The 25,269-nt window shown below is 41.8% G+C and overlaps 3 protein-coding genes and 1 long non-coding RNA gene across 10 annotated transcripts; 3 read left to right on the top strand and 1 right to left on the bottom strand.

Annotated features, from left to right (window-relative positions):
• Positions 1–121: 121 nt before the first annotated feature.
• Positions 122–1,365, top strand: LOC144470096 (death-associated protein 1). Its single transcript, XM_078180917.1, has 3 exons — positions 122–295; positions 462–561; positions 911–1,365. The coding sequence occupies exons 1-3, from the start codon at positions 247–249 to the stop codon at positions 1,068–1,070; spliced, it is 309 nt and encodes a 102-aa protein (XP_078037043.1). The 5' UTR covers positions 122–246; the 3' UTR covers positions 1,071–1,365.
• Positions 1,366–2,414: 1,049 nt separating this feature from the next.
• Positions 2,415–6,999, top strand: LOC144469721 (extracellular signal-regulated kinase 2). Of its 4 annotated transcripts, none has more exons than XR_013494041.1 (12): positions 2,415–2,672; positions 3,322–3,541; positions 3,640–3,770; positions 3,868–4,043; positions 4,120–4,259; positions 4,341–4,533; positions 4,630–4,770; positions 4,838–5,016; positions 5,107–5,247; positions 5,317–5,471; positions 5,553–5,608; positions 5,747–5,868. XR_013494041.1 is itself a non-coding variant. In XM_078180288.1 (12 exons), exons 1-11 carry the CDS (start codon positions 2,583–2,585, stop codon positions 5,606–5,608), a joined length of 1,593 nt encoding a protein of 530 aa, XP_078036414.1. In that variant the 5' UTR covers positions 2,415–2,582; the 3' UTR covers positions 5,747–5,886. The 4 variants fall into 4 exon arrangements, 3 of the variants coding, with proteins under 3 accessions (XP_078036414.1, XP_078036412.1, XP_078036413.1); XM_078180288.1 differs by having other exon boundaries at positions 5,582–5,608; positions 5,747–5,886; XM_078180286.1 differs by lacking the exon at positions 5,553–5,608 and having other exon boundaries at positions 5,747–6,999.
• Positions 7,000–7,900: 901 nt separating this feature from the next.
• LOC144469722 (RYamide receptor-like) lies at positions 7,901–24,807 on the bottom strand. 4 transcript variants are annotated; one of them, XM_078180291.1, is made up of 9 exons: positions 24,322–24,807; positions 22,331–22,670; positions 19,294–19,436; positions 17,834–18,006; positions 16,360–16,573; positions 15,402–15,505; positions 14,772–14,895; positions 13,911–14,083; positions 7,901–10,978 (listed from the first exon to the last, which is right to left on the bottom strand). In XM_078180291.1, exons 2-9 carry the CDS (start codon positions 22,531–22,533, stop codon positions 10,604–10,606), a joined length of 1,509 nt encoding a protein of 502 aa, XP_078036417.1. In that variant the 5' UTR covers positions 22,534–22,670; positions 24,322–24,807; the 3' UTR covers positions 7,901–10,603. The 4 variants fall into 4 exon arrangements, with proteins under 4 accessions (XP_078036417.1, XP_078036418.1, XP_078036419.1 ...); XM_078180292.1 differs by having other exon boundaries at positions 24,354–24,807; XM_078180293.1 differs by lacking the exon at positions 24,322–24,807 and adding an exon at positions 23,792–23,804 and having other exon boundaries at positions 22,331–22,674.
• LOC144469723 (uncharacterized) lies at positions 13,900–15,430 on the top strand. The gene is made up of 3 exons (XR_013494042.1): positions 13,900–14,048; positions 14,145–14,312; positions 14,692–15,430. It is a non-coding gene; the product is annotated as an uncharacterized LOC144469723 (long non-coding RNA).
• Positions 24,808–25,269: the final 462 nt, after the last annotated feature.

The following is a 25,269-nucleotide window of genomic DNA, read 5'->3' as shown; positions in this document are numbered from 1 at the left end:
TCTTGTACACTGACATCAACAAATTGCAACATGTAGGAGATAAAGAGAAAGGAACGACCCTGACGGTACCCCCACCTACTGTCATCTACGATCTATATGTACATGTGTGCGGTATGTATACATACATATTCCTGCGCCGGCCGCCATCGAATTAGTGTGATTGGTGTCGCAGTGCAACGAGCGAAACGTTATTCTTCGCAGTACGTTGAGTGAAATCCTAATTTTTAAAAAACGATCCACGAACAAATGTCGAGTCCCGACGAATGCAAACTCAAGGGTGGACACCCTCCAGCAGGTAACAAATGAGATCGCAATTTCTTTTAAAAGAGGGAGAAAAGGTTAATGTGTTTACACATCATTTATGGAATGACGTAGCACACACCTGCTAAAAATTTCAAGGCCACGTAATCAAACAAACATTCTTTTGTTGTAAAATGTATTGATTTGTATTTATGATGCAGTGAAAGCGGGCGGTATGAGAATTACTCAACATAAATCACCAAAAGACGATCGCGAAATAAAGCTGATTAAGGATGTGGACGAAAGTAAACCATCGAGTAGGTAAGCGCAAATATATTATTTTTTTCTACAGCGAAGATAATTTGAACGCGTAATTTAATTAAAAACGATCATCGAAAAATAAGATACAATGAAAGCATCTTGTGTATACATATGCGTAGTGTGATTCACTGTGTTTACATTATCTACTGCGTTCTTGCAACATCATTCGTAATACGTACCACAAATGTACAATATGGTACTGATAAAGTAAACATTATTCAATAACACTTTTTATATTACGACACCACTGATGCAATTAGTAGCGCTATTATTTTATTTTTTCTATTGTTGTATTTATCTTTTAATTTTAAATAAATAAATAAATAAATAAATTGTGATTATGTTTCAGTCCTCCTAAAACTGTGATGATCAGTGGATTTCCTGGAAAAGGGAATGCAGATTTTCCACCAGAAGCCGTCCAAGTCTTCCATGAGAAACCTATGCCAACGCATGACACACGTCAAAGTCACAGTTCGCGCTCCATTATTATCCAACAGCCTAGGAAATGAGCAACACATACTTGAACTATTAACTGGGCTGCAATTACTATCCATAGCCCATATGCGTTAAGTTAAAAGAACAAAAAAAAGGGAGAAAAGAATAGTAGATTTGTATGTATGTATGTATGTACATACTAAAAAGTTTCTTTGGGATGCAATGATCGATTATGCGTACACAATTTTCTGATGTAAACATATAGCTTGTTTTCCCAAGAAACTGTGGTTATCTGTAAGACGAAATGAAATACCTCGCGAGAGTTTGTCACTGTTATTAAGAGAATAAAGAATTTATTTTTTATTGCAATGCTGTGCAATCCAAGTATTTGCATTTAGGCGATCGATCAATTCCGCCTTGTCAGATGATTGTCGTCCTCGATAATACGACTACTATTATAGCGATAGCTCGCTGTTATATCAATCTTATAATCTATGCACTTTATTAGTCGTATTATACTATAGAGTATATGTAACCGCCTTCGGGACCAGGTTCGTTTCAAGATGTAGTGTTCGAGGTACTAAACTACTCCACACTATGTTTTGCTTGTAAGTATATGTGTCCTGACATTATAGTCGAGCGTAGAAATTCTAGAAATGTAGCCAATCTACAAAATCTATGTAAAATTCGCGATCAAATCGCTACGAGAACATATTGCAATACTATGCGAATATAAATCGTCAAGCATGTGAACGTCGGAACGACTATCGTCATGTTGGCCACAGTTTATACGAGACTTAAAAGAAAGAAATATACGTCTTTGTACGTAATTAATGCTACGTTCTTCAATTACTTCGTACTACTCCCAAAACTTTATCCTGATGCAATCCTTATAATAAAAAATTTCTGTGACTCAACAAAGAATATTACACAACCGTCTCCCTTTGCAAATTTGTACAATAACATTTTATTTCTATAATTTGTGGCGAAGATGAAAAAGGATAAAACGTCTCACTAATATAATTCTATCTTGCACATTTGTATGGCTTCTCTAAAAAATTAAGAAATGTTAAAAATTGAGGGTCAGTTGACTGATGTTTACTGGAAGATCCTTATCATTTTGTTATACGTAATAACTTGTTTTTTTTCTACAGTTTGTGGAATAGCCACGTCGGTAGAAACTTTTACGGGGCGTACTTCACTTTGGATCTCTCGTGAACGTCCATTTATTAGAATCCGAGAAAAATACTTTGGTAATGATCTTTTTACAAAATTTCGGAAAAGAAGTTTCAGGAATTCGTGCAAGGTGAGGCCGGCACCGCGACGTCGTTGGTAACCGTGAGTACCATTGAATATTGTCGTCATGGTGATCGGTATGAATTCTATAAACATAGCCGCATTGATGTGTCAAAGGCTGAATGAAAAGACTGTCCGTGCGGAGCTTCCTTCCTGATGTGTAAAGATGTGAATGTGTTACGGTTTGTGAACATCGCTCCCGTCTGAAAATTTTCGTACGTCCATAAAGTTTCGGGGTCACCGGAACTTTTCGGTCAGCGAAGTTCGCCCCTCTTCAAGGCCTCGCCGCAATGTCAGGGAAAAACACCACCGAAAAGGTTTTGGAAATCGACTCGCACGTCAGCAAACATTATGACATAGTTCGACGTCTCGGCAAGGGGGTAATTATCTGAATTTTTTCACGGTATTTTAAACAATTGCTCTCCTTGTGTTAATCGAGTTTACTGTGAACAATGTTTTTTCGAAATTTCTGCAACCTTGCAATCTATTTTCACTTCGGACGTGTTAAAATAATCTAAACTTATTAAAATATGAAATAATTTCACATTTACGTTCTTACATACAGTGTTTACGATATACATTTATATAAACTCTTGAAACGTTTTTCGTTGTTCTACAGTTCGCATTAGAATATTTTCTCTCGTTCATTCGATAGAACTATTCTTTTTCCAAAGTTCAGGCGCCGGTGTAAACTTAAAAATTATGCTCTTCGCGCTATTTTATATAATTCTAAATTACATTCGAATAATAGAAAACATGACTGGAAACGAACATGCAGAATTAAACGTCGATCGATCCGGTGAAACATTCTGGAAAATTACATTCGTTACGCGGGTATATACGGTACATTCGTGGGAAAGTATAACTAGAGTCAATCGATACTTGAGTAGTTAACAGTTAGAATCGTGACAACGAATATACCGGAAACAAACAACGACAAAACTTCTGCGCTGTCGCGTACCCTAACAACGGGCCCCGCGCGACGTTCAAGCTCGCGTTTACCGTGTTCTTCCGACGGTGTTTGTTCAGGCCTACGGCATAGTATGGAAGGCGATAGACAAGAAAAACAAGGAGACGGTCGCGGTGAAGAAGATCTTCGACGCCTTCCAAAACCAGACGGACGCGCAGCGCACGTTCCGCGAGATAATGTTCCTACTGTCGTTCGCCAATCACGAGAACATCATACGACTGATTGGTCTGCACAAGGCGAACAACGACCGGGATATTTATCTCGTGTTCGAGTACATGGGTGAGTTTAACCCGGTCCGAAGAAGAATTCACGAAGGTCACGTGCCACGACGATTCTCAGACTTTTGGCCTGAAACACGTTTCGGCCCGTTTCCCCAGAAATCGATCTTCACAACGTCATTAAGAAGGGCAACCTCCTCAAGGACATCCATAAGGTCTTCATCATGTATCAGCTGTTTAAGGCGATCAAATACATACACTCGGGGAACGTGATACACAGGGACCTGAAGGTAAAACTTCAGGCTACCACCTCGCGATCTAAATCGCAATCTAAAAAATTAGAAATATCTTGGTGATCCTGGCCTCTTCTTTTTTCTATCATTTCAGCCGTCGAACGTTCTGCTTAACACACAGTGTCAATGTAAAATCGCCGACTTCGGTCTGGCACGGTCGGTCACTCAAATCGGCGAGGGCGACGGCGAGACCGGAAGCGATCCGACCCTCACGGATTACGTCGCGACCAGGTGGTATCGAGCGCCGGAGATACTCGTCGCTTCGAAAAGGTACTCCTGCTGTTTCTCGAACGCGGCTTCATTTCAGACAATGTTTGATGGTGCTCTGTCTACCGGCGAAATTTAGGTACACGAAGGGCATCGACATGTGGTCCCTGGGGTGCATTCTCGGCGAGATGCTTCTTGGTAAACCGCTGTTCCCTGGCTCGTCGACGATCAACCAAGTCGAAAGAATAATGGCTACTCTAGCACCCCCCACTAAAGAAGGTAATTATTCACGACGATGTATTCGAGGGTAGAAGATAAAGACGTTATCTTTCGGTCCTCTTTGGCGATGTTTCATTGTAGATCTGCTGTCAGTCTGCGCCGGTTACGGAAGCAACTTGCTAGAGAAAACGCCGAACGGACCGAGGCGGTCATTGAGGGATTTGTTGCCGGACGTGTCTGAGAAGGCGTTGCACCTCATCAGTAATCTAATAGTGTTCAACCCTAACCGCAGATTAACCGCCGTGGAGGCTCTGGAACACGCCTACGTAGCTAAGTGCGTGCAATTTTTCAAATCACTGATCAAACCGGATGCTAAAATTACATTCCTAAAAGTGGAGCCCACCGATTTTATAAAACGTTTTATTTACAGTTTTCATAAACGAAGCAAAGAACCGGAAAGGGGATCGAGCGTGGTGCCGCTACTCAGAGATGACGTACAGCTTTCCGTTGACGATTACAGGAACAAGCTGTACTCGATGATGGACGAGAAACATCGGAAACACAAGAATATGTAAGCGAACTGTTTCGGTTCTCGATCCGATTTTTGGATAGATATAAACCGACCGAATCGTCGACAGGTCCAAGTCTAGGATTAGACGGCTCTCGGAGCACATCAGGAAGGAAACGGCTGTTAATCATTCCAACCCCGTGATCGGACAGGGTGATGGAACGGTTGCTAAGAATCCCGGGCATTCGTACCAAGATTTACGCAAGGAAAAAGGCAGAAACGACGTCTACGAGCCTTCCTGCTTAGATGGTAAATCCGGTATCCGTTTGTTTAAGGAAACAGAAAAAAAACTCGACCGGTCGACAAAACGATTTTACACGACCGCATCCGTTTTCGCAGCACGCGCGCAGTTAGCTAGTAGGAAGACGACGCGGCAACCACAGATTGATAGCGGCGAGAGAATTAGGAAGACGAGAACTATAAGCACCTCCATGGAATCCCAAACACAAAACTTGTCTTTAAAGAATTATCGACCGACTGGTAACTATCGAGCGCTATTTATACACTTTTGTATAATTACGCTACTATGACTTCATTAACATCCGGCAGCGAGGAGCGTGGCCACGCAGTACACTTACAACTTGATGAACGGCAACGCGAACAACTTCACGCCTAGCGGGACCAAGAGTTGCCTGTACATTAACCAACAGCACCGTCAGTTGTCTAAGTCCCAGCGATCTATACAGTCCGACCAAGTGCCTATGGTAAAGTCACTTAATCGAATGAATCTCTTTTAATCTTTTCTGTCGGCACGGTACTTATATCTCGTCGTGCTCTTCGCCTAGGAGTAACACGGACGATTCTATCGTTACAGGCTACTTGTCACGTGGGACTCCTTTAGGTACTGTAACCATTCGTACGACCCACCGTTTTTACGCTTCTCGCACTCAGAATATCGTACTCTCTCCTCCTCTGTATTTACCATGTCCTTTATAGAATTTTTGTTCCCCAACCGCTCATCGGCGCGAACTTATTTCAGTGTTCTCCCGATGAGAAGTCGGGCCAGCTAGCGCAAGTCGCGCGCGCGAAACCGCGAAAGAACAGCAAACAGACTCGGCAACCTGCTCGTTTCACGTCGGACACGAACTGGCGCGGGGATGACCGACAGAGGATCTCGTTCGCCCACGACACACCCCAGAGCTTTCAGACGAAGTACTTCGCGAAGACATCGGACAACACGATCTGCTATTATCTCCGATCCAACGACAGCCAGAACAGCAAGAACGTTAGCAGCAGCAGCAACGCGAACAGCGCGGATTCGTTGTGCGCCTCCCGCACGGCGTCCGCCTCGAAGAACCAAGTGATCCGGAATTATCTGACCCAAGTGACGCCGATGCGGGCCGAACAGCAAAAGCCGGTGCCTTGTCGAACGAAGAAAACACCGGATCTCGGAATCGTTGCGCGAAGCAACTCCGACAGATTGCAGTCCTCCGATAGTCCTGCGAACGGCGCGCGACGAACGAAAAATTCTGCCCCTGCTCACAGCCACATGGCGAGGGAGCAATCGCGGCACGCCAGCGAAGGTACCAAGTGGTCCGTGCCGGTGAACAACTCGGTTTACCTTAACAATTATCGCCAAAGCCACGGCGTGATAACGGCGTCCGCGTACAAAGATCTGCGAAGCGGTAACATAAAATGGTAGAAACACCGGCGGGGGTCGGGGCTTTCGAAAAATCTGAACGGCGCCAACACCGCACAGAGAAGTCACAGACAAATATTTTTATACGAATCCCTTCACCTAGGTAGTTTTAGAGGAGTTTTCTTCTTCTTTTTTTTTTAAAATCGTCGTCACTTGAAATTTACAAATGTTCTCGAGGCCAGTATTATAAATGTCGTGAAGCATCGTCGATTTTTCTCTACACCCGCAACTGCCGATAGGACTTCTTCACGGAAGTCGGACGCACGAACGCAATTCAGGGGCCGGCGATATACAGCCGTTCTTTTTCTCGCGAGCTACGAGCCGCGCCGCGCGTGTGCTGGTCGTTCAAAGTTCCTAAAATCTGTAAGCAATCCCAATCATCGGCGTGTCATGTGAATCGACACCCGAGGTGTTCCCACGGGGTGGTAATCGTGTTTTTCCGCGGGGAACAGTCCACCGAAACCCCTGTGGCGAACGATATTTTAAGCGCTTAGGTAAGAAGAATCTTGCAAGAGCTACGATCTTTTTATAACCGTAGGATAAGGAGCAATGAAACGAAAGGAAAGAAATAATCAATAAAGATCGAATCTCAACTCTTTTGTTGAACTGACTTCCTCTGTTATCTTCGTTGTCGTTGGAACACGGTGGAGTGTAATCTCGATTAGAGATGACCGATAATTATCGCTCTAGGATTCGACGAAGGCAAGGGGGCACATGGTCGGGAACTTTAAGAATATGAACCTGACTAAACGATCCGCGAGGTGGGTTCACTTATCAATTTTAATGTATTCCGACCCTGTGTATCTCGCTGGGACCAAGAAATTGATCCTCGTTTACTCGTAGACGACGTAGCGTGTACACTTTTTTTGTAATATATCTTTTTGTGATACATATACGCGAGTACGTGATAATATCTAATTCCTATGCATTACCTGTCGCGGAATAAATTTCTACTAAAGGAACACAGGTTCGCGTCGTTTTGATCAAAAACATCATAAAGAGATTGCCTTTCACCGGGAGCCGGCCACGCTGCGCCTTTTGCGCCATGGAACGAGTCTCTTACGTTTTCCATTTTCCGCGATGGAGTCCGCGTTGCTCCTTCCTGATGCCAAACAGAGAGTTCACACGCTGAGGAAATTATTGATAGAAATATTACATTGAATACTTTTTTCTTCTAAAATTCGCGAATAAAAAATAATAGAAGTACAAACACGATTCCTTGGTCTCAAGAAGTGACATGCCTGTAGCTTGAAGCGTTGCCTCGGATCACCATCGATCACGTCATTTTCCGGAACAGGCTTTTTATAGCGCCGGACTTTATTTGCCTGGAATGCACGGATCGATATGAACGCTTTCATAAAAATATCGTAGTCCCATTCCCAACCAAGGCACGTCGGAAACGATTTGTTCCGAATACTCGTGCCATGATGTATTACCTGGTATCTATCACCTATATGGGATGCCATCGACGCATTAAACGTCGTTCTTGTGAAGTTGTTCGTGCTTCTCAACGTGGCGAAAGTATCGCTATGCCTTGAAAACTATTCTCGACCTGCATTCTCGACAATTGTTCGCGTTCTCGTTGTTCGATATGCATGCTAAGCAGGGGATTAATCGAAATCCGATTCGAAATCCTTCGGGAGTCTCGACCAGCGTTTCGATTCGAGATAAAGCTGTTGAATGAATCCTCGGAGCGGAGATTGGCATCGATACGATGATGGATAAATCCGTCTATGAAAATAGAAAGTCGGTGTATCTTTAAGATTGGATTCGGAATGCTCAATGGGATTCAATTGCCATAAAATAATTCTGTCATTATTCGTTATTATAATGCTACAACTTTGTTCGAAACAGTTTGAAAATGACTTTTAATCGTGGCCCCTATGAATGGTAATTATAACCATGAGAAGACGATAACTCTTCGCAATTTTAGCTCCGAGACTAAAGTATTAAATGGACCTGAATATGAAATAAAACTGTGCCGTCGTTGAAATCAGAAATATTTTGTCTATTTCTGTCGCTTCAACTCTCGTTTCTGAATTCAATGAAAGGCAATTTTTATATATCACACAAAAAATATATATTAAGAAAAAATGGTAATTTACTTATGAAAAACCTTATTTGCGCAAAATCCAGCCGTGTCTAAGAGGTTAAGCGAATGAACATTTTTCTCAAATGAAACAACTTAAGAAAAGTACAAACTTATAAATACTTCATCTTCGGTCGATATTTACCTTTTGTTACATTTGTATCTCAGCATTATCGTATTAGATTTGCTATCTGTACATCGTCGTAAAAATTTTACGATTGAGACGTGTATTTATAAGTCTTTATACGATAAGTCGTTCCACTTAGTCCTTACTATTCCGTGCAGCTAACCGTACGATATAACGTGCACGTACACTTTGCATTAAACGAAGAACTCCTAGTAATTTAATTTGCGATCATTTTAGTAGAGATCAATTCAATTTGCATTTAATTGAGTTTAATAATACTGCCGACGTTAGCCAGCGGGCAAGAATGTTTGCTTGTCACGAGCAAATGTTTGTGAAACGCATGTCCATTCTCGTTCCTGTTACGCCGTGTCATGTGACATGCCTTTCTTTCCACCTTTATACTAAGCATTCTTTTAATGGGAACTGAAACGGATAGAGAAAAGAAGAGAAAGAGAGAGAGAGAGAGAAAGAGGAAACGCATGAGAGTAATAGTAAACACTGTCTCAACAATAGTCTAGCGTTTTGTCACACTCCATGTCACTTAGGTCTTTCACTTTAGTTTGTAAACTCACTCCAACCCCTGTTAACTGCCTCTACGTATGCCATTGTTTCCGTCTCGCGAGCAAACATTGCAGTCATTATGTTCCAACTCCTTAAAGTGCAGAATTTAGGAGAATACTCATGTCGTAGTTTTTAGTAAAATTACTAATTATACGAAACACGTGGAATTCAATGTAAACCGTTGTGTCAGGTTATGTTAAGCAATTTTAAGTCTTCGAGATGGCATCAAAAGTGTGTATAATATTATAATAGATAAAAAGGTGTGGCACTTCATGTTTCATAAATCACGAACTGACCTGTTAGAAGATCTTTATAAACGTTAGCGACTGCAAATATATTTCAGATATCGAAACTCAAATGTTACATGCTGAAATTAAAACGATGTATTTTCCTTGGCAGACATAATTAATTAAACCGATCGTTTGACTCCGTTTTGCATTAATTAAAACGAAACATTGGACGCACTGTTCCCTGCGAACTTCAAATAAAGTAAGAAACCGGAAGAGACGTTCCATCGAATCTCATTACTCTTCGTCGCGGATACATCGGTGGTAATGATTCCCGGGAAACCATAGACTTAGATAAATCGTTCGCTCCGATTACCCTTGGGATTCTGGGCTGTATTAATGAACTACCTTGAATCTTTAATTCGCATGGTATTTACATCGAACATTTTCGCGTACATAAGAACACTAATTTCACAACAAGTCTATAAGGAACGTCGATCACTGCGGGGCGATTATACTTACAACGGACACCATCCTATTCGAAGTAACCGATTATAACGAAACTTGGCAGACATGTATAGTGTACAATTCGGTGTACAATTAGACGTTCGAAAATAATCGTATCTGTAAGCAATTTGAAAATATGATACCACTTGTAGTGATGCGTTTAACACCTGTGCCTCTTAGTCACATTAGTTACAAAATCAAGTTTCGCTAGGACAGTCACAGTCAACTTTGAGACATTCTTTGTTAATGTACAACATTATTTGATACTCAACCAGGCAGAGCCATATAGGGTGTCCCAAAAATATCTAACAGCCCGAAAATTGGGGATACCTGAGGACATTTCAAGCAACTTTTTCCTGTATACAAATTTTCTCTGATGCATGGTTAACGAGTTATTAACGAAAAACAGTGACCAATGAGAGGTACCAGATCGGCTGCCGCTAGGCACTCGCACCTCTCATTGGTCATTACTTTTCGCGAATAACTGGTTAACGATGCCTCGGAGAACATTTTTATAAAAGAAAAAGTTTCTACAAATGGCTTCAGGAACCTATTATTTCCCGATCGCGACTTTTGAGGCACCTTATAGAATTTCCACTAGCAGCTGCCTAGAAAAGGCAAAAGCCTATATGCTGCTGCCAGAAAATGTCAGTAGGCAGACAAAAAATATAAGTCCTGGTTAAGAGTTAAAGACATTGTTCGTTCATGGTGATAAGCGTGCTGATTTGTGGTTGGCTGGTCTCGGGGTCGTTCTTCTCGTTACAGTTCTCCTGACATTTGTCCGCGTTCGCGACCTGGTCGATTGAGATCTGAGCCCTCTCGCGAAGGCTGCGCAGCATGTAGCAGCGCTTGTGAGTACTGTGTCTGCTGTAAAAGCTGTCGTATCCGCTGCTCGTCGTGGCCGTGCGTCGCAGAGCCAAAACCGCGAGATGACCGCCTATCGGCAGCCCGCATCTGCATCCGGCCAGCATTCTTCGCCTGCGCAGCAATCCCCTCATCGAGCCGTCACCGGTGCTGCATCCCGCGCACACGTCGTCCATCACGGCGGTTCCTTGACCACCCTGGAACAGTACGCCAGAACCAGTACAGGTGTAGGATGTCGAACAACCCTTCAACTTATTGTCGTCTTCTGCTGAATTTCGAAAGCAAAGATGTATTTAGAGGAAAATGATTCAAGTCATTATGTTACCCACTCTTCTAACTTTTGATTCAGGAGAGATCTTATAATTATGTACATGCAGTAGTAGTCCTGGTGTATTGTAAATTTCAACTCGATGACGTCAATCAATTAAACATTTTGGTATTACTTAATAATTAATAATACTATCTTAATAATTTAAAACTCATTGTTACACGATTTATGTTAGCGTTATTTTTGGTCAATTCTTAAAACGTTATCAACAACTTTATTTTAGGTACTCGGATACTATAGGAACAACGTTTGGTACCATTTTATGACCGTGAAATCGGCTGTATAACTTTTACCACGCACTCGATATAATTTCATGGACGAACTCGTGGAGTTCATATTAGGAGCTTGATGAAACCGCGATAATCTCAACCCTGAGAATTGTTCGTAAATTGCTGCTGTGGCTCTGTTATGCGAATTCTAAGAACGTTCGCAGAATGTCTCATTTCCTTTATTCTTTATTTATGTCCACATGGTCGTTAATGTATATTGTGGCGACTACGTCCTCCATTCGCTAGCGGATGGATTCCTTTCCCGCAACTACCTAAAACCGTCCTGATTTGTATATACATATTTTATATATTTATGTATACAGTAAAACCGTTCCTAGCCTTATTCCTGTCTATGGCAGGGCCCGCTAGAACGCCTTACTGACGATTCCCCTAGCGGGCCCGGGACGAAACAGCCTCCCCTCCCTTTTTCCGCTCCTCGAAACTTCCAATTTTTCTAGCGCGCCACAATATGTTTTTGGTTATGATTGGTGGATAATTACGGAAAAGATGAACGGAGCAACCGTCGTCGAAGCCATTCGCTACAGGATCCATCGATCAGTGAACTAGGTAGTGGGAAATGGTCAGTCGTCAGCTGAGAATACGACCGGAGGACGGTGATACTTGCATCGCTTCGTGTCGGAAAATCGCCTGCGGTAATCATTGCGTGGTTTGGCTATAAGAAGACGCAAGTTTACGACCCTAGCCGAGAAATTCAGGAAGTCTGACGAACCCTAAAACCGTGGCTGGTCGCTAAAAGGGAATATGTGTTCCGACATACACTTTGCGACAACATTGTAAGACGCTATAATATTTAACCGTAAAAACTTGTGTTATGATATAGAATTTCTACGTTTGTGCATTATATGTCACGGTTCATTTAAGGAGACGGCTTCTAATTATTATTAACATCTACGCTGTGGTATTTTCTGCGAAAATTGTTTGCGATATTTGGAAAAGTCAGTGGCCGTACAGGGTGGGTCGGAATAAAATAACATTTTTTATTCGGAGCTCCGTTTTCGAGAATATCGGTTTTAAAGTTTGTGAAGGATTTAGTTGTCGTATATGTTTACAAACATTAGTTGTGCGAACTATGTACTAAACACCATTTTGGATAGAGGAAACTTTGGTAGAAGAATAAATGACAACTAAGTCCTTTATAAAGTTCAACAAATTTCAGAGTCGATTATAGTCGTCCTTTTACTCGTTCTATCCTTTGATATTGCACCAACTCAGTTTTGTTATGAACGCATAAAGTCCGAGGGTATAACAGTTCCAATTAACGTGAACTGATGAAAACTGATCTAAACTTACTTTCAATTATAGAAGCGGTTTTAAATTGAAATATAGTATCTCGTAGCCGGACCGTCGCCTGTTCAAAATACGATGCCGTCGGTTGCGTCGACAGATATATTATTCACGATTCCGCGGCACATCAAAGAATCTCATGAATTCTCACCCCCCGGATTGAACACGAGACGGTTGATAATTCCGATATTTTAGAGGATACCGAACGGCGAAAACCCAAGAGAGAAAAGATACGTCCGCGTACTCTTCGTCGTTTTTAATATCTTCCTGTCTTTCATGAGCTAGCGAAACGTGCCTTGTCATTTGCAATCGCTGGATACCGTGCGCCGGTATCTGTTTTGCGGTCGTATTCGCGCAGCGTAGATGTTTGAACGAATGATTTATCGATTTGATCCTTTAAATTCCTCGACGAGTCTACTTTGACCGTTGAACGTTTAGTGGAGATTTACTACTTTTTCTTATAAAGAAACGCAGATGGAACTCTGCGAACAATATTAGTCATGAATTTCACATGCGTGTAATTTTATATTTCAAATTGTAAATATAAAAAATGGACTCCATGTTTCTTATATTTATTTCAAAGCGTAATGTAACTATATATTAACGTGACAAACTTATAACGATGGACGGCACGCGTGGTTAAAAGATACCTTGTTTAGATGTAACAGAACTCTCGAATAATTCGACAAAGCGATATCTTTGGGTAATGATGGTTGTTTGGGATACGTAGAACTTTACTTCACCAGCTACGAGTGGGAACTTCAACAGAAATTCTAGAACTTTACGACTTAAAATTTCTAAACCAAACTAATAGTGTTAGAGTAAGCACATTATTAATATTTTGCCATGAACATGCAACGTTCATACGTCATTCACAGGTTTTAATAATTACGAATTAATCACTGAGAATTCGAGAATTACATACGGAGGCTATCAGTTTTGAACGAGATTGTACTTTCAGATCGAGTAAATGCCATTTAGCCCGTGAAAAATGGATTGGTCGCTGCGAAATGAAGGAAAAGGATATGGCAGTTGATACCGGATGGAATACGTTGCCGAGCATCATCAATACTCCATCCGGTGCTAACTGGGAAGGCTTCGTTTTTACCTTGTCTTCGATTTCCGTGGCGTCTCAGTCGGAAAATAGAGCCTTCCTCGAATTATTATACATGCATAGGATCCGCACATACACACACGCACACACGGACTCGAACTGCCGACACTTACTCTGCGGCGAGATCTTCGGTGAACGAGCCCGTCGGTACCGCAGCCAAGAATTTCAACTACGCTGCGCCGGAAAGTACGAGTCATGATGCAATACACCACAGGATTCAGTGCGCTGTTCGCATGGCCCAAGAACAAGGAGTAAGCGTGGGCGTACTCAGTCGCGTTTTTTTCACCTGCGAACAATGTTTGGTATTCCATCTTCTAATTTGCAAGAATTAAAATATATTAAAATAGTTTGTAGCGTGGAGTTTCTCCGAATGCGAGAGGCGGAATAGATCGGGTGCGAATATCGTAAAATACTGAATGAACGGGACGGATGTTTACAGAGCATTCGGGCAGCTTTGAGTGACCTGAGTTTATTGCTTCGGCTCCTCCAAGTCCTGCATGGCCGAAAGATAGAATGTGAGTATGCGAAAAGGAAATAAAGAAAGGGAGAGAATAGTCATTACCGTTGTCGAAGTCTTTAGCTATTTTGTCTAAAATCGCAAGTTTCCTTTAAAAGCATAGATTAAAACAATTTCACAATTTATAGTTCTTAGTTTTCATCCGATGGGAAATCTCAAAAATATACCTAATCCACGTTTCCTTTGTTAAAAGATTCAGGACGTGTTTGAAAAGTGGAGCACTTTCAGACGACATACAAAGCATGCGTAAGAAAAGGTTCACCCTCGAGATAAAATCGCGCTCAAAAAACAAGCGACAGGACTTACGCATCAGGCTAACATTATATTATTGTCCGTGACGATCGTTTACGTACGCAAGTGTTTTTGTATGTGTTCAGGCTTCCGTAAGTACACGGGATTTCAATTAAAAGGCGCGTGACGATTGTTGCGGTACCATCAATGGGCCACAGCCACTCACCAACTGCGCCCAGATCGATCAAGAGCCTTAAAACGTTGTACGGCAGCCAGCACAAGGCGAACAGCACTGCCAGCAGCAGCAATATCCAAGCAATTCGCCTTCTCTCACGTACAAGCCGGAACGTCTGCGAACAAAACGCGGTTGCACGCGGTTGCAAATGTGACGGAACTTGGACGTTCTGCGAGACCGTGGGAGCTCGTCTAATTACTGTCTGACTAAACGGCGGTTATGTTCCACGAGTGTCAGGGTTATGTTAGGTTATGTCAGTTTGAGACAGTCTTCTTCGGCGTCGACTGTCGTCGAGAAAAACTGAGGCTGCTACGGAGTGTCACGCGCACGAAGGGCGGAGTTGAAAGAAACGTCGAAGAGAAGCCCGTTCCCGATGGCAAATTATGAAGTCTCTGAACGAGGGACGATCCCTAGGCAAATACTAGCTATTTCTAGACGTTGTCCAGATTACCGGTGAATGGGCTTTAACGAACCCGAGAGTTCGAGGATCGATTTGCACACCGAAACCGGCAGATTCTTCTTAATGCAATTCGGTAAAACACGCGAAATCATTTCGCGAGATTAAATAATGCGATCGATCGATTATCATCGAACAGTTTAGGTTAACGTTACCGGACCAACCTGTTGTGAGCTAGCATTTCCTCTGACGCTGTCGCAGTCGAACGGCGGCCTCCGGGAGCACAGCGTTCGCCCCATCATGGAATAGGACAGTATCACGACGAAACCTGTAGGAAACCAAGTGGCGAAACCGAAAAGCACCATCAAGAAATAGAGGATAGGAATTGGGGATAAGAATATTTATAGGTTACGGGAATATTTTTTTAGTTCAATTATTGTTGCAAGTAGAACTGCTGTAAGACAGAAATATCGTGACGGCGGATGTATACTATTGGTTAAACTTTTAACCTATAATTTACTAAACTTTCAAGCGATCCTTCGAAGATATAATTTACGTAGTAATTTTTTGGATACTTTTATTTGGATAAAATATATCGCGTTTGTTGGTTCACTGTTCGCTGAAAGTGACATTTTGTGGAACAGAAAAATCGAATAGCACAAAACGGTCAATCTAGTATCTGTATAGAGGTGCTTCTGATCGATGTCGATAACGAAATACAACGTTCAAAATCGAGAAGTGTTCCGAGTTGATCCGAAACTGTCAAAGGAATATAGAAATCCATTTGCGTAGATCATTTTATAGATTCAATCGATTTTATGCCGGCACGAAGTTACTAAATGGTAAAAGAGCAACAATTTACCAATTTCGAGTCTTTAGAAATGTGTAGAAAAACGATTCAGGTATATTTTTCTGATGGAAACTTTCGATAGAAAATTCCGTCGAATTTGTCGCGTTAAAAATTAATAGGAGAAACGTTGTTGTACCCTTCGACGTTTAATCCTTTCCGATCGAATGGCGACTCTGAGGCACCACTATATTGTTACAGAAAGTTCCAAAATAATTTTTATATTATGAAAGATTAGATTTCGAAAATTATTGAAATATGAATAAAATACATTTTGTGATATAAAATCGCTCCGAATGCAAAGGGTTAATTTAATCGGGCATGTTTCTGCTTACCAGGAATCGCGTATACCAACACGAAGCACACAGCCCCGAAAAGATGCGCCTGAATGCCGAGAGGCCTGAAGTCCTCTTTACATGAGTAGAAAGCCGGCGGTTTTTCCGAGGAATTTTCCGTCATCGCCCAGGATCCCCGGAAAGTCATGTTGTCCAGCTTCAGGTCCAGCTGTAAGTCCAGTTGTAAATCCAGCTTCGGACTCTGCAAGGTCATCTAGCAGAAAAAAAGTTCGTCCGGTCGATCCGCTTCCGATAAACACAAATCTACGAGAGGAGATGTACTCGCGACGAACTTCCTTCCCGCGAGATAAGATTTTCTTATCTCCGCCGCACGCTTCGCGAGGATATAAAATGCTGGAATTACTGTCCCGTCATTTGCAGCCGGGAATATGGGCGACGGCGGTGACGCGTCGCTGAACGAAATTATTCCGTGCGATGTTCAGCAAAAATCGCGAAACTCGTTCTTTTATTACCACGGTACCGTTCGTTGTTACAATGATAGACACGTAATCTTGTTTTCAGAAGGCGCAGCGGCTTGGAGAATATAGGGTCGGACAAAATGATGGAAACGCTATGGGACTCTAAATTATCTTAACATACAGAAACATTCCATTATTTGAAATAAGTAAGGTTTTATTATCCTTTAAGTAGTACGCTGGAATTACAGGAAGTACATTTGTAAGCGAATCTACATTTTGTACCTTCCTCATCAACAGTATTAAATGATATAATTTTAATCTGTGGTTCTATAATAAACAATTACAATAGTAATATTCACTTTTATATTTTTCAGGTATCGTACGAACTATTTACAATTCCATAATTCATTTTATAAAGACTACACACAACTTACAGAGTTTGCACTATTTTGCTCAGACCCTGTATTTGCACGGGACTAATAAACGGAAACGATTTCCGTAACCGAGAAAACAACGGAACGTTCTTATGGGCCGATAACTATGGGGGTAGCTTGTTTGCCAAACTGTCTGTAATTCTGTGGTGGTACTACGCGCACAGTCGGTTACGATTCGAGGAAATAGAAGAAATGATTGGAACGATTTACTGTTTCAGCAAACCACGGCGAAATCTCGCGGTGAAGAACGAATCGTCGAAATATTTACTTTTCCGCGATCCAATGATGCCCCGCGCGAAACTAATTTATTCCGGGCGTATCAGACAGGTGGTATTCCTCGGAAGAATGATGCAGTTTGACCTTAATTCCAACCTATCCACCGCTTGCCGCCAAGAGAAATATGAAAACGCGACTCTTATCCCCCGAGAAAAATATATAATCCAGATTAGCTGGTAAATAGAGTTTATCATGAATTCAATGCCACCTCTCTCTTGACTCCCGGGGGAATCGTTGGAATATTTATATACGGCGGCCGCATGTTTTAAGAGCTTCTATCAGAAAAGAAAGTCGCCGTGGCGCGCTCGGTCGCGATATTACGTTGGAGTTGGATTTTATACTAACCACCTTCAAGAGCGGAGCAAAGATGATTAAAGCGACCAGCCAAAGGGCCACGATAACGAGGACGGTGCTCTTGCGATTGAAAACCCGTCGGAACGCTATAGGACTTCTTATCGCTAGGTATCTGTCGATGCTCATCGCGGTAATGGTGAAAACCGAGGCTGCGACTGCGACCCCTGCAAATGCTTTGTTGGGTAAATTGCTCGACGAGATTTCACTTTTTTTTCCACCGGACTTGTGCCATTCGGCAAACTTTCCCCATGCAACCTCGCAAGTTAATTAGAGAGATAGGAAATACGGCGGAACCTCGATTATTTAAACTTATGATGGCAGAATTTTCTACTGCTTAACAATCAGTCCGCGAGGCTTCGGTTCATTTGGACTCAGAATATATTCTTATTATTTCTACTTTCTCACAATTAATTTCGATTTTCACATGTTTCGTTAAGGTCTTTAAAATTTAAATTATGTACGAGCTTTTTTAATCTTTTTATCGTATTCTAAATGAATAACGACCCGTCGAAAAACCATGAGTTTTAAATTCTCTTTGATATAGAAGTACATTTTGTATGTAGGGGATGGTTCGATATTTTTATTCTTTTGTTTCGCGTATTTTTCAATAAAGAAATGTAATATGTCTTATACAATTCTATATGCAGAAATACATCGAAAAGGAAGTATAATATTTTCTTTATATAAGGATACATTTAAAAAAAGAATCAGATTGAACATTCGTTTCGATTTCGTGCTCTAATATTTAGAGAAAGTAGAACTGGCCTACCATGATCAGACGCGCCAGCCGATTTCTACAATATTTCTAACTATTTACAATATGATCTCATCGTTCTTAATAATTTTACAAATACAACCAGATACTTTTCGTTTCTTGTCTGTTTTAATAATACTAATATTAATAATATTAATAATATCCATATTTACAAGGAGGAGGTTCCATATTCTTAGCATATATGATTCTTATTTTAGTGCATTTTAAAAGTGTATTTTCGAGACAGAAATTAATTGTGTCCGACGAAAGATACGAATCAACAAGGATAGAAGAAATTGTAGCTACACGATTCGATATTTCACGTATCCTGCGTACATATTTTGCATAAATATTGCAGCGACTTTGCATATATTTTGTACAATATTTTAATACTCGGTTTGCATAAATGGCCGCAATTTATTAATAAATACTGGTGGAGCTGTGATTGCTGTTTGCTCACGAGCTGCCGTTGTGCTCGAAACTGGTTTTACTACAAACAATTTATGCATCAATAAACTATTACATTTACTTTTTGTAAAATGGTATATTTAATAAATATTAATATTTAATAGTATATTGATTTTTCGAAATACTTCATTAATAATATTTATTTAATGAAGACCGTGACGCAAATAGCTATTAATGAAATAAAATAATCGAGCACACAGAAATAAAGGAACTATTCATAAGTAATTACCCTGAAGATAAGAGGACAGTTTGCACATGAGTTCTCCATGGGTCCAGTCGATCGAGATTGCTTGACTGACAGCCATGGGCATGCAGATCGTAGTGACTAGAAGATCTGCTACAGACAGGTTCACCACGAAGTAATTCGTAATACTGCGAACAAAAACGTTTTATGTTGCTTTTTTGGAACTTCTTTTACTGTTTGTTGTTTCAACAATTTTCTACGTGGGTGCACAATATTTTTTATTCGTATCGTATGAAATATCAATGATGAAAAATATGAGATATATGATGAAAAATAATCGCACACATTTTAAACCCTTGCCGTACCATTCCCTTCATAATTCAAACAATTGAAAGCTTTTTGATTGCAACAATGTTTTATAAGTGAACCTGTAGTTGCCTACCTTACTAAAAATCCTGATCACGCGAGTCAGATTCGTCAAAATATAAGAAATTGAATTATCTAAATTTTAAAATGATTTTAAAAATTTAATCCCATATTAAAGTAATTATACCGTTTTAAAATGTGTGCTATCTGTGTGTACTCCATCGACGGAGCAATGCAGTCGATAAACATTCATGGTTATCGGCTATATATTCACGGCTAGAGGCTATCGGTTTCTCAGAATGCAGCCAACAGTCAAAACTATGGATCCGGTCCAATTTGCAATCGTACATTGTAGGCATTGTTGCAGTTTACGACAAGACTTGTTTAAAAATTACACGGCAGCGTGACCGAAATTTCCTCGGATCGAGCGAGTGGGGGCGTAACAATAATTTCCACTTCAGAAATAAACGTCGACGCGGCCGGCCAACACCGTCCGGCCGTGCATCGCTTATTTGCATGACGGTTCGCACATATCGGAAATAAGCGCGCACGCCTATGCATTTCTCAATCCCTGGGAACCGTTCGAGGCGGATTCCTTGTCGCCGGCGATCATGGTCACGCGAACGCGATAGAATCCGTCGCGGCAACTCGTCCATTTATTTCAATTCGCTTCCCTAAACCGCGCGTTCGGCGATCGACCGGCGGTTTCATTTATTTACGAACAATATCGTCCCGCGTAACCCTTCTATATTTGAACTGGTACTTTCTATTCGCGAATCCAATTCGCAGGTCCCATTTGTTTACACGAAGATCCGTGCGTGCGTTTGCAATTTGCGAGGTGCCCCCCCCACGTGACACGCCCACGTGTTATTACCATCCGAGGATCTTCGATTGTGCGTTTGCCTATCTACGGTTAATCAGCGATCCGAGCGAGCCTGATTAAACGTTCCTCTGAGAAGGAGCCTCTTCCCGTCTTCTGCACGATCCTCTGCCCCGCGAAACTGGGTCGAGGAAACGCGCGAAAGAATCGCGAGGAATGCGCGCCGCGTCGAGCATCCGTCGCGACGGACGGCGAACAGACGACAATGGAGGATGAAATCCGCGCGAGAGAGCGTCCTTAACGTTTAACTTTTCGAGATCCGACGGACCACGATGGATGTCGGCACTCGGCGATTCTCCATTGAAAATTCGAAGAATGGTCGAGCATAGGCGTATAACGACTTTGTGACGTATCAATTTGCGACGAGATTAATTTGGAACGGCCTCGTGAAGAGTGTCGCTCGCAGCTACAATTAACTCGATTGGAGACGATCTTATTGTTCCGGAAGCAATATTCCCGATGGTGAGCCGCGACTGTCTTGACAGGGGCGGCGCGCCGGCTTCCCTAATCAACAGCCTATACACTCGATACGGTTCTCTCTACGTCGTCTCGTTACCCCCAGTAATTCGGCTAAATCTCTCTTGATCTGAAGCATCGTCGGCAGCATCGTCGGCGGACTGAAGTTTAAATTACGTCCAAGTTAATCCCGTGCCTTATCAATTGCGCGAGCGCCTGCGTTGATTTGCTAGGACGTTTCCGAGGAAATCGCGCGCGCTGTGTACAGAGTCTAGAAATACAGAAGCGCGTAGGGTAGTCCGTGGGAATCGATCTGCGTAACAATGGAACTACTTTTAATTGTTCTGATAGTTTAACGAAGATATGAATCGATCCGGGAGTAAAGTTGCCGAACACATGGAATCGATACACAAATTATATCCCGTGAATTTTGATTTGTTATTATTAGAATCATTGTGCGAAATACAGAGCTGCAGTTTCACCAGTCAAATGGATAATTAGTTATTGATCTAATAATTTAAAAGTTTCGTAAAATGAAACGTAATTTGATTGATGACATTGCTAATGAGAATTTCTCGGATCCTAATCTCTGCGCGCTGACTGTGTTAATATAGTTATTTTTAAATCTGAAGCGATAATTGCATCATCTATTAATATTGGCGATTCGGCAGTTAAGGAGTTGTTGAGTTTAATCGAAAATAGCGTACTGATATTCTTTGATGATTTATTTAATAAATCATGATTTAATTAATAAAAACTGTGCTTTTAAGTTTTGGAAAAAATTTGTTACTATACATTTAGTATAATATAGTTTTCAGTATTTAATTGAAAGGTCTTTTATACTAAAGGGTGCTTACTCTCTTTCTTTCTCTCTCTCTCATTCACTTCCTATTCTAATATTTTTATTTTTCCAATTACCATGGAGGACAAAAACCATAGCGACTGCTTTCCTTCTAACCTAAGAAACATGTTAATTTTTTGTCCTTCCAAAGAATCGCGAGACACTCTGGATCATTTGTGTCACCCACTTACAGCAGTACTAAAATTGTCACTGCATAATGAACGACCTTAACGAATGCTTCACAAGACTTCGTTTAAACGTGTTAAAGGACTCTCCTCCTCTCCGCAGTAGAATTCATTTTCGGTATCCTATTATTCCGACAATTTTAATACGTCTGAGACAGAGACGACTTTTAAAGACACCTTGGTACCGCTTTTAATAACAGTTCATAAAATCGTGAGTTGATTTATTGTTAACAGTTCCACGCTAAGTTATTCCTGCGGGGAATTATAAAAATAAAAAGAAGGGTCAAGAGCGGCAAACTCCTCGATCTCCGATGGAAATCGGCGTTCTGTCGTAAAAACCGTGTGTGTACATACCTTCTCATGCAGTGGTACTTGAAAACGACCGCGATGACGAGGACATTGGCCGTGACGGCGACGACCATCACGGGTACGTAGAGCATGATCAACAAATAATTGGGTTTGCCGTGGAGATTGTAGTAGATGTACCATAATATCTTGTTCAGATCAGGTATCGTACCGTTGCCCGTATCGTTGTACTCCGCCGTGGTTGTCGACATCGTCGTCGTGTTGTTCGCACTGATCGACGTCCTTCCGCCAGGAACGCGGAACCCTCGCCGGAACGGTCTCACGCGCGTCGTAGGAAACGGAAACGACTTTCGTCGCCGACGGGCATGAAAAACACCACCTTCCGGTTCTGTCTTGAATCAATCGTGGTGGGCGGCCGTTAATCAATCGCGTAATTGTTACTCGGGGCGGGGAAAATGGTTCGGCCCGGTCACGTTCGTCGTTTTCGGTCGTGGACGAAAAAAGCTCGCGCCGTCGGCGATTCCTTTTATTCGTTCACCGACGAACGAATCCGATTGCAAATACGCGCGGGGGCGGAATCAACGGCGAAATACATTTCGACGGAATCACCGTAATCGAATCTTCATTTTTCTAGCTACAATCGATCCGTTGATCAGAAAATCAATCTTCGTTCGCGATACACGGGAAAACTTGGTATTTGCGAGTTTGTGCAACAATGCAACGGAGCTGGCGCGTTGACGCAGTTTATAAGAGACATTCGGTAAGTCAAAAATTAAATGAAATTTTAGATCTCTTCAAAAATTTTGAGAATGTAAGATGGATGTTTTATTTACTTATTTACTTGGGACGAGGCTTCTAAATGTACTGACACTGTATAAATTCAGCGGTGTGCCAATATTTTCGTCATTATAAGATTCACGTCTTTTGCTACATTATTGTCTAATGATAAATCATTGACATTCTAAAGTGGCAAAAACACTTTGAAAACTTATACAGCATTTCTTACATTTAAAAGTAAAAATTGTCTCACCTAATTAAATTTCTAATTTCTGAGCTATCTTAAAATTTGTTTTACCCTAAACTGTGCGAGTGGTCTTAACCACTAGATCTAGATCGTCCCAAATAAAAAAGAAATACGTGCCAAATACTTCTCAACAATCTACATATTATAACCGCAAATGTAATTGATGCGACGTAAAATATAAGTAAAAAAAAAACCTACATATTATATTTTCATTAAAATTAGATCGTTACCAGGTAGCGTTCTTATTAAATGTGCTAATAATTTTCGATCCGCTTTAGAATCAACAGGATGATTGATAACTCACGGTGGATCAACTGTTCCGCGTTATCGATCCACATACGACTGTCGAAAATATTGTCAACGCGTACACGATATATCGACGAAGCGGACAATTTTGCATCAGATTTGCATCACAATGTAAAATCGATTAACAGATTAAGTAGGGACAGTCGCGTTCTCACGTTAGAACCGTTGAATTAACTTACAATTAATCACGGATGGCTTGAGTTAATAGAATGGACATAATACCGGATCGATCTACAGGTTGGCGATTGGCGTGAATGCGATGAACTTTCCGGCGATAAAAGAGAACAACCCTTTCGGCCGTCGTATCATATTTTTCTCTCTTACGCGCCCGTTTTCATGCACCGTGCACGGCTGTCACTGTCAGTAACAGGGCGAACGGACATTAGCAATAATGCAAACTGTAGAGGTACACGCGTCATCAATGTCGAAACAATTTTCCGGTATTCGTCGCGACAGGTAAACGGACGCGAGAAAATTTGAAAAAATTTCACGAAAATGAATGTGTCACGGCGTGGACGGTGTGTCTCCGTCGTCGGAGGCATTACAAAAAGACCATTTTATATTTGCTTTCTCTCTACTTTGTGCCAGCGATATTTGAACTGGAAATGTCGCACCAAATGCGCGGCGTGCAAAACTTCCCCGTAGCCGAGACGGAACTAGCAACGCGAACGACGGAAATTTCAAAATTCAGGTATTTATAAGTGGTAACCTTGTGCAAATATCCACTAAACAGGTATTTACCGCTGCCCCGAATGCTCTCCACGTGTTATGTTCACCCACACATCGTTTATATACCGTATCCGTTCCGCGGAGAGATTGGTTTAAAACAGCATCACAAAGCTATAGCTACGATTCGCGCGTTACTCAAACCAAATATTTACTCTCCCCGATGGTAAGAATGATCTGTTACTCGCCGGCAAATATCAGGAATGTTGCCGAGCACATTATGCCGCGAACGTGTTGCCGATTTGTTGAAGACATCGAAACGCCATCGTTAAGGATCTCGCTTTTGTTTCCGTCGCATATAAATTCCGTTTCTCTGTCTCGTGTCAAATCCGCGGTTTCTTAAGGATAATCGTCTGGCTACGATATTTCGACATTCGCGATAGTTTTTTTTAATGAAGATCGAGCGATTAAACTAGGATTCCTGACAGCGAGAATATTCGAAAGCGGGCGACGATAAACTGAAAGGAAGAATCGCGACTCCCGCCGGAGGTCTTCAAAGCATCACAGATACGGTCTCCGCTTGCGCACGATCCTTCGAACGCGCCTGCGTTCTACATCCCGCGCGTCCTTCCTCCCTTTCTCTTCGCTTCTATATTATCCTCTTCCTTCCGCTTCGCGTTGTTCTTCGGCTCTTCCCGCACGATATCTCGAAGGTGGTCTGTCAACGCGCCGATCCAACTTGATCCCTCGATCTATAACGGTTGACCGGACATTGTCGCCGCGGTCGGAAAAGTGGATGACGCGCGATGAACTCGGCTGTCTCCTTCGAACGATTTGATGCCAACCGGCTTGTGGTTCTGTAGCATGTTTTTACCAAAATTCAGTTTGGCTTTATAAGCTGGTTATTCTGGTGCATACAGGTTGCAGATGCTGCGCTGGAAGCAGATAGAATTGTTAATAAGCGTTTTCGGTGTCTCTTTGTGGTAGGAGG

Source organism: Augochlora pura, chromosome 5 (assembly GCF_028453695.1).
Source record: "Augochlora pura isolate Apur16 chromosome 5, APUR_v2.2.1, whole genome shotgun sequence".
Classification (NCBI taxonomy): domain Eukaryota; kingdom Metazoa; phylum Arthropoda; class Insecta; order Hymenoptera; family Halictidae; genus Augochlora; species Augochlora pura.
Note: the sequence above shows the minus strand (reverse complement) of the source record. Positions and strands in the feature narration are given on the sequence as shown.